We start from the raw sequence: 9,648 nt of genomic DNA on the forward strand, positions 1-9,648 counted from the left end.
TGTAACCTAGATGAGAAAACTCAGAGACAGCTAGCGGTTAAGCGTGGCTTTCAGTTTACTCCCAAGGCAAAAAACGAGTATGGGTGGACGCTGATTCTGTGGATCCAAGCGCCCGCCGGTGCAGTAATATTAGTGATCTTCTGCAGCCACAAGACATCTGCAACTTGGAAAAGCCTTCTTACCAAGTACTTAACACCACCACCTCGGAGTCCCGCCCCTATGCAGTTGTACCAGTTGTTCACCCCATCACGGGACAACAACTGCCAATTCATTTCTTGTTGGATACCGGGGCAGAGATTACTGTCATCGACCCTGCCACCACCCCCTATACTCGATGCACCATTCATGTTGCCAGCGTTAATGCCACCTCTACAGTCCTGCTAGCCAAGGTGCATCTCGGCAATCCAATAATAACTGTAGTCGCTGCATTGGGACATCAAAATCTGCTCGGCGTGTCAGAGTTACAAGCACTGCACATGAAGGATCTCATGTGCAGCGCCCTCCCAGTCACCGGAGCTGTACCCCGTCTGCCACCTCTGTTCACGCTGCGATTGAAAGACCTGACAGCCCCTCCGTGGCAGTTCACCCCTATCTGTACCAAACCTCATCTGATCCCATCGCTGCTTACTCTCCTCGACAACCTTACGGCAGAGGGAAAAAAATCGAGCCAGTGCAGTACAGCCATTATGTATCCCCTGGCTGGGGAATACCTAAACCGAAAAATCCCTCTGAAGCTCACCTCGTTGTCGACTACCGCCAAGCCAATAAACGCTCAGACCTAGTCCAGCTTGTTCCGGTCGTAACATTACCGGACCTCCAAGCGGAACTCTTAAAGGTTGTGGCCCAAAGCTCCTGGACTGCTACCACCATTGACCTGTCGAATATGTTCTTCAGCCTCCCTCTTCTTGATCCTGAGGGAGTCCTGTGTATGGACATCCAAGGTCATATATTCCGCTGAAGGGTTTCCCCTCAGGGCTACTGTAACTCACCTGCGCTTGCTACGGCCGCCATGAATAAATCCCTTCAGCGTTTTCCCAACTCCGGCTACAACGTTCAACTCTTTAACTATGTAGACGACATCTTGGTCATGGGAACTCCATCAGAACTCGTTAAACATGTCACCGTCGACCTCGTTGACCACATACGACAGGAAGGATGGGACATCAACATTGCCAAGTCCCAGCTGGAACCCTCCTCCAGCTGCGTATTCTTGGGCACTCAATATACTGCTCAGGGTCGCGTCGCATTGCCAGCTGCAGTGCCCACCCCACCATGGGATACGGCCTCTGACACAGGCCCCACGCCAAAGCAAGCCCAACAATTCTTAGGCAGTATCAATTGGCTCTGCCATCATGTTGCACCCAAACACCTTGGTACACTTGCGACATTACAGCGTTGATTGCGAAAGAGGACGACAAATCATCAACCATGGACGTGGCGAGATAACCGCTGAGTCCACGACCTCATCCAAGCCGCCACTTCCACACCACTAGTGCCATTTAGCCCAACGACACTGCTTCGCGTTACCGTTGGTTGGACCCCTACACATCTTTGGGCCACAGCGCACACCTATAAGGGCCCCACCACATTTCTTAACCGGACCCTGCATAAGCAGCAACATCGCTATGGACACCTGGGCAAATTATTGCTCTGCTTATGTTTGGAGTCTGAACATCATCTTCACCATAGCGTTCATGACCTTTACGGCCCAGGTGCCACTCTACTCACACACCTCGATCCTACGTGACTGCCAGGAGACTTCCATGGGGCTCCTTCCACCTGGCACACACTGCTGACACACGCCCAATATGATTGGGCTGCGTGGGCGTGTCACGACAGTGCCACCATCACCCCGACTGTCCCTTCCCATCCTATCTTGTACGGGACTTCGCTTCCGGGAAACGTAGCCAGCGATGGTACGTCACAATTCGTGGCGGGTTTGCTTGGAAGTGTTCGTTATGTGCTGCCGGCCACATAGAATGGGCAAACCCCGACTGGCGCGACACACCAGACGCACCCTTTACGCATCAAGCGCAGGAGTTCGAGCTGCGGGGAGCCATCGGCGCACTTAAACACATCCCCATTGCACATGACTAGCCATTTACAACGGTGGTTCTTGTCCTGGATTCCCGCTGGGTCTGTGATGTCCTTACGGGAGTAGCCAAACCAGAACGTTTTCGGTCCCAATGGGATGACATCTTTGAAGTACTCCACCACACGAGTTATCTCCCATTGATCCGACATACTAACTCTCATGTGCTGAACACTGACCCGTTACATCAGACCGTCGATGACTGGCTAGCTCTAGGTCCAAAGACAACGTCACACGATTGCATTGATGACGTTATCCATCCAGCCGCGGCGGTGCATAGGTCACTAAAGCCGGTCTGCGACCCGTACCTTAAATGGCTTCATGACCTATGGGGCCATCCCGGTTCAGACACTACCATGCAGCGTTATCATAACGTAGGCGGCTGGCAATACACCACCCGTAACGGCTTGCCCACACAACGTGATTGGCGACGTGTGCTTCGAGCCTGCCACCAGTGCGCCCAGATTAAACCTTTTAGAAAGAAATGTTTCCAGGGAGCTTATAACGCTGAGCAACACCAACCTGGGGCATTTTGGCAGGTTGATCTAATGGGCCCGCTTCCCAATGTGCGCCAGCATTCCAAGGCACTTGTCGTTGTCGACCTCGGTTCCCGTATGGTCGGTGTGGTTCCCATGATTAGAACCAACGGGCCTCGTTGTGCTCAAGCTCTGTTGCACCAATTTTCTCAGTGGCAGACTCCACGGGAAATACAATCTGATGGTGGGCCACCTTTCAACAGTCACCACATTCGCAACTTTCTCACGACGCATAATATCCATCATCACATACATCTACCGTATCACCCCCAGTTCAATGGCGTCGCCATTGGAGAATTAAAGCGTAAACTCTTATTGGAACTGAAACAAACCGATTTCAAGGGATGGTCGAAAGTGCTTTCACAAACCCTGCTCAACCTCAACAGTAGAAAAAAATCTCTGGGCAGTAGGACCTCTTCAGGCTCGAGAAGGATGGGACCCAGACTTTAAACCCGGAGATCCCATATGGGTTGCCTTCCCCACCTCGACACCAACCAAGTATCCATGCACATTTCCTGGCGTGGTCGTTGAACCCAGGGCTTTAGCCCATACCTACAAGCTCTGTTTAATCAACTCAGCTGATGATCGCGAGCATTTAGTACATTTCAACTGGCTAAAGCCTCACAGTGTTTTGTTAAGCTAACAATCGTTTATTTTCCAGGTCAGGTAACCCTTCGCGATGTCCGCCCATCGACAGGACGAGGAGGCTGATACCAAACCTCTTATCCGCCCATCCATCACGCTGCCACCGCGAAACCCACAGGCACTGCCCCTGTCATTCGTGGGGTTATGGGTGAGACTTGTGGGGAGACCAAGGGGATCGGGAGCAACCGCACCCCTATCGGGACCAGGTGTACCCCCACCCCAGTGTCGGAAACTTTGGTTACTCTTTTTGATTTTTTTTTTGTTATTAGCTAATATCATTGTAATGCATTCCTTATTCAATAACATCACAAAACGCGCAAAGCGGAATTTAGATTTATCCCCATCACCCATCGCGGACAACTTATTCCTCCGTACCTCACAGAAGTGGATGTTACTCACTGGACACACGTCAGGCTCGGTTTGTGCCCGTGCACCCACCTCAGCTGCAGATAGCCCCTTTAGTATAGCTGTTATCCCTATTAATTACACAGAGTTATTTCTGAGTTTTACACGTAATTCCCCTGGTAATGAAACTACCCGTTAAAAACCTCACTTATGCGTGGAAGTGGAATGATACCCACCCGATTAACTGCACTGTCCAAGATGTGCCACAGGGTTGCTTTAATCTTACCCATGGGCCACCTTGGGGAGCGCCGCACTCCATCGTGCCCGACCCCAATAATGTTACTTTCTCTATCCCGTCACTTTCTCAAGCCGTTTTACGAACGGGAAAAGTTAAACTCTCTACCCTTGACACCCAGTGTTTTTGGCCGGGGAGTCACTCTATTCCATGTACCTTCAAAACGTCCACGTCAAGGAGGGCTTTTGAAGATGCTACAGCATTCCGTCTATTCTCCACAAAAGTTTTTATGACGATAGGGAGTAATTTCGGTTTATCTGCTCACCGCAAAGCATTTAAAACCTTTACCAGCCAAGTTAGCCCAGACCTCAAGTCATTATTAGCCCCCTACAATACGAAACACCCCCCCATTAGTGGAGCTAATTCCAGCTCCCCACGACACCATGTTTTACTGCCAACGGGACGAAAATTCAACCCAGGCCATTTTATATAGTCATTTTCCACATCATTCGAACGTCTGCTGTATTTTGGTGCAGGTTACCCTATGCCCTTATCAGTTTTCCAATGTCACTCATTGGACCGCCCCGCTCACGCTCCCAAATAACGCTGGGAAACACCACAACGTCATTTCCACTGACCAAATCACAGGTGTCATGGGGGAATCAAAATTCTGGTCCAATATGACCCACACTGAGCGCGGAAAGTTTGCTACCGGGTGGACTCTATACAGTATGTTTGCTACTGGGTGGTGGAGGGAGGGGGTGGCGAGCACTGACCAGGAGCTGGCAACCACCAGCAGTGAGCACTGACCACCCACAGGTGTTGGCCTTTTTGTAGGGGGCTGCATCGCCATGCTCAGGGGGTGCACATGCACCTGTGCGCACCCTCTATGCGTTGCCTCTGCCAGAAGCTCAAAATCATCATATTTGCTGAAAAACTCTCTTAGGCTTTAAAATATGCAAATAAGCATGCAACTAAGTCTTATTTACTTTACACTGCTCAGTGTAACAGGCCAGTGACCGAGTGAGAACTGGGCCATCGAACTTGAAGCGTTTCTTTGTTCAGAGGCAAGCAGCCATTGGAAAGCACTGACAGCAGGCCCGAAGGTCAGTTGAGACTCCCCAGAGTGACAAGGTTTTGCACGTGCTGCCTCAAAAAGTAGTCGTACATTTTGGCCGCTTTTGTTATTATTGAACATACATCGCACAACGGTTGAAGCTGTCATACAAATAGGACGACGGTGGTTCCGACAGCTGCGCCGCGCGGCAGACGCACGCTGACGCTTACAAGCAATGCGCCCCGCAAGCGTGAGGCACCGCCCCCGCGCAGCTCGGGGAGGGCCAATTATTAGCCCCCCCTTCCCACAGCAGCCACGTCAACAAAACAGAGTAGACTGACGCACACACTCGCCCCTCCCCATCCTCCTTGCCCCGGCGCTCCCCTCCATTCACCACCCTCTACGCTTGCCGCTGCGCGCGCACATTCCGCCCCCCCCCCACGCAAGCGGATGCGCGACGGGAGGGCAGCCGCGTCAACAGACACTACTGCGCATGCTCGGATCCGTGGCGCAGGCTCTGTAGCGGCGGCCGCAATGGTTTACATTTCCAACGGTGAGAGTGGGGATCGGGCTGGGGGTGTGTGGCGCTGCCAGGAGTGCCTGGTGTGATGGCGGGGAGGGGGCGCTTGCGCGTGGAGCCGCCGGTGCAGGAGCACGGACGCCAGGCCTAGTCCCGGTATAGTGATCGCTGGACACGGGCGTGGCCCAGGCCAGCAGGAGACTGTTCTCCCGCCGCCTTCAAGGCAGGTTTCGCGCTGCGCAGGTGGCTCCTAGCCTGGATGGCCCCCTGGGCAGGATCCCTCGGGTCCCGTAGCGGAGCTCTAGTCTCCAGAGACAGAGACTCACCGCCTCCGTATTTGTGTCGCCTTCCTCTTCCCCTGTCACTTGACGTCTTGTTGTTTTCTGGAGCCACGTCTCCCCGCTGCCACCCCTACGGCCTGCCTGGCTGCCCGAATAACTTCAGCCTGTCTGCAGCTCTAACAGCCCCCCTCCAGCAGCCAGTGCAGGCTGTGCCACACCAACAGGGAAAGCAGAAGGGATGTCGAGATGTCCTAGAAGGAAACCTGCTGTTCTGGTTGCATTAAGCTTGGAAGGAAAGTAAAGAAGGGATGGCAGGCTGAATTGGAAACATACCTAGAATACACCTTCCAAGTAGCTTTGCTGGCACAAGCACCATGCTCATTTTACTTGTCTGACTTTGAACAGATGAAATGCTGTTCTTTTCATAAGATGTGGGATACAGGTTTCAAATGCTGTAAAGTTAGCGCTGGCCACCCACAGATATTTTATTTAACAAGCAACACTTGAATGATTCAAATTGCTGATTGGTGCTTATTTACACATATTTACTGTGTCTTGCATGTTCTAGGACAAGTGTTGGGTAACCAGAATCGGGCTCCTTGGAGTTTATCATCTATAACAGATTTCTTCTGGGCAATAGCAGATTTTGTGATTTTGTTGTAAGTATGAGTCTCATTTTTCTTGTGGCATTAAATGTAGCAACCGTTCAGTAGCCATAGCGAAATACAGTGCAGAGACATACCAAGGAGCAGTTCAACAATCCCAGCTTGACAATACTGTCCCACAACCAGAGCTTTCCATGTTGTTGTTGCCCCCCGCCATTTTAAGTGATGAATTAGGTTAACTGCCCTTGAGACAAAAAAAAAAAAAAAAAACACACACAACTGTACCCAATACAAGACTCTGTAGAGGAAAAAAAAAAATTCTAATTTATGAGGATTCTTACATGAAGCTTAATACACAGTAGCTGATACAATTTGAATATTGACTAGTTACTCATTCATAAGGACATAAACTTGAAGTAAGGAGTGTGTACTTTGTTGAAATGTTTCTGGCCATCCATTCAAATCAGATTATTGATTAAAGTGTTGGACTAATACTCAAGTGTTAGAAGTGCTCATCACATGGGTGGCCACAACTCCCCTTAGTAGCTGCTCAGCCCCTGCTCTGCTCCCTTGGGTAGTTCACCCCTCTTAGCTCCTCCTGGGTATGTTCCTGGGGCCCTGACCCTAATGTTGCCTTTCTTGTGATACTGGACCCCTGGCCCCAACTCTGCCTTCCTCCGAGCTGCTTATCCCTGGCCCTGTCTGTCTTCTGCTGTGGCCCCTCCTTGACCTTTGACTCTTTCTGGGCCCTGGCCCCTCCTAGGCTAATCAAGGTATCTGGGTTCCCTGACCCTGCACACCCCTCCTAAGCTATGAATCACTGACTCTTCCTCTTGCCCTTTGTGAGCTATGGATCCCTAGTCCTCCTTGTTCTCTAAACGCTTCAGCTGCAGCCCTGCTCCTTAGCCTTGGGACCTAGCCCCAGTCCCAAGCCAATAGAGAGCTCCTCCACCCCTTATCTCAATCCCTAAACCAGCAGACTGCTTACCCCAATGTAAGTGTTTGCCAGGAGCTTGGTTGCAGCCCTGCCATTCAGGAGTTCTTCACATCTTGGCTGTCAGGATCAGATGTCTGCCCCAGCTCAGGCTCTGGGCTTATATCCTGCAAGCCCAGCCCCCTTTTGGGTCCTGTGACTCCCGATTGCCTCCTGCAGCACCTGTGACTACTTTACCTGCAGTCTGCCTTCTCTTAAAGTAGAAGAAGCACTAAGCCTCCTGCTACACTGAGGTAGTTCCTAGCTAGATTCTAGATTCGTATCTAGATGAGTTAGGTGGTTTTATCACTTCAATTCCAGGTTTGAATCTTATGTACATCCTAGTTTCACAGAGTGCATGGTAAAAACATTTTAGAGCGTCAACCCGGGTGCCCATATTTGTCAGGGTTATTATCTTAAATTTAATCTGGAATGATTTTAGCACACAAAAAAAGAGTTGGAAAACTGCTGGTTTTACTCAGCAGTAACAAGCACCTGAAAGTTAATCTTGGAACACAAGCTGTACTTTTGTGTCTAGTGTCTCTGTAGTCCAGCATGCAGAAACTATTAATTTTTACTGGTTAATCCATCTATCCTTTCTCCCATTATTTCTAGTTTCCAGAGTATTATTCAACCAGACTTGAGAAGGAAAGGGTACACATCTTCCTCATATTCAAGATACGATGATGGAAGAGGGTATTGTCTGTCTTCAGTTTTGCATTAGTTTAAGTAATATAGTTTAATGTAAATGTTAAAGTTGTGGTGCCCTACCTTAACTAAGAACAGGTAGAAAAAATCATGCCAGGAAATTAAGATGCACCTGACTTTCTCTAACAAAAGATCGCTTACTCTTTAATTTGTAAGAAATGGTACACTGTATATTGAAATATGGTAATGCAAGACCAAAGATTCAGGGTAACAGAATTTCCAGAACCTATGTAATAGGAAGTATTTTTCTGGTTTTATATAGTGTAGCGCCTTTGTCTTGTAGACTTGTAATTGTGGATCAAACCTGTGATCTGCATGTGGATCATCTCTCACTTTGTTAAAGTGGAGGGCTTATTGGCTTCTGAATCCTTATATCTTTTCAGCAGACTTTCTGGGAGACTTGGAACCAGTTGCTGCTAGACAGCCAAAGGATGCAAAACAGGATTTCCTCATGGATGACTTTTGCCTACAATAGGTCCCTGGGGTCTTGCCTTTTTGTGGCAACTACTCATGAGAGGGGGTGGAAAAAAAATCAGAAGCACTCTTCACAAGGGCATTATTACAGGGATTTTCGTGCCAAAACTTCCTCCTGCAACTTTTCACATGGAGGGGACAATTTGGCTGCTCTTCAGCAGTCAACTATTGATGTACAAAAATCAAGTTGTTATAAGGGCCCATGAACAGTAGACTTATGCAGGTACAAACCATAATAATGGTTTGATATTATTATTTACCTGCCTTCCCGTGATAGTGACATTTTCTTCTGCTGTCTAATTAGGCCTCCAGGAAATCCTCGCCGTAGAATGGGTCGAATAAATCACTTTGGTGGAGGTCCCAGTCCACCACCCATGGCTGGAGGTGGATGAGGAAGGTAAACTTACAGTTTATGTCTTCTTTAGGACCCATTTCAAAAGTAATAGGATGAAAATTAAACTTTCCGTTGGAATTTATATCAGTACAGAACACTTTTTACAAAAGTTACAAGAAGAAATTGAGGCAAAACAAATGGAACTGAAAACTTAATGAGGATGTAAAAAGGGAAATTTCATAAATTTGAGTTCTGGTTGATTGATCAGTAGAGACCAACAGCTTCTGTTATTTAATACTTTCCTGTTACCTTTTGTTGCCAGTCCTGTGCTTATTCTGTGGAGCTATAGGGGCTTTCTTTTTTCTATTTATGTTATGAAGTCATGTTTTAACTTGGTTTAAACACGTTTTTAGGCTGTAATGTTTTCTAACATGCTCCTTTTTTTATGGTGACTCTGGCCAGAGGACATGGGGGGGGGAAAAATGTGCTCTGACTGGTAGCTCACTTTTTCTTTTAACTGACGCACATAAAAATCCTGCATGTGTAGGGTTTCTGTATTCTATTAATACTCATTATTATTAAATTGCAGTACAAGTTTTAAAAGATAATATAGCATGAAAGATTTTTACAATTGTGTCTCAATTTTTGTGCTGTTATATAATTAAAATGATATTTCATAGATTTGATAGGCATTAGAGCTGGAAGGGACTGTGGAAAATTATCAAGTCCAGCCCCCCCACCCAAAGGCCAGGAAGTCAGCTGGGGTCATAGGATCCCAGCAAGATAAGCATCCAATTTGCTCTTGAAGGTGTTCAATGTAGGTGCTTGAACCACCTCCGATGG

General features: G+C 48.4%; 1 protein-coding gene across 2 annotated transcripts in view; it reads left to right on the plus strand.

Moving 5' to 3' along the window:
* Positions 1-5,353: 5,353 nt before the first annotated feature.
* Positions 5,354-9,648, plus strand: part of SELENOK (selenoprotein K) — a 4,978-nt gene continuing 683 nt past the window's right edge. The window contains exons 1-4 of one of the 2 annotated variants that reach the window (XM_019536915.1): positions 5,354-5,463; positions 6,280-6,370; positions 7,905-7,985; positions 8,776-8,868. In XM_019536915.1, coding sequence (XP_019392460.1) covers positions 5,361-5,463; positions 6,280-6,370; positions 7,905-7,985; positions 8,776-8,868 — 368 coding nt within the window. In that variant the 5' untranslated portion in view covers positions 5,354-5,360. Of the gene's footprint in view, positions 5,464-6,279; positions 6,371-7,904; positions 7,986-8,775; positions 8,869-9,648 lie in introns of those variants that run through there. The other variant, XM_019536916.1, reaches the window with a different exon arrangement.

Source organism: Crocodylus porosus, unplaced genomic scaffold (genome assembly GCF_001723895.1).
Source record: "Crocodylus porosus isolate Cpor-Errol unplaced genomic scaffold, CroPor_comp1, whole genome shotgun sequence".
Lineage (NCBI taxonomy): Eukaryota > Metazoa > Chordata > Crocodylia > Crocodylidae > Crocodylus > Crocodylus porosus.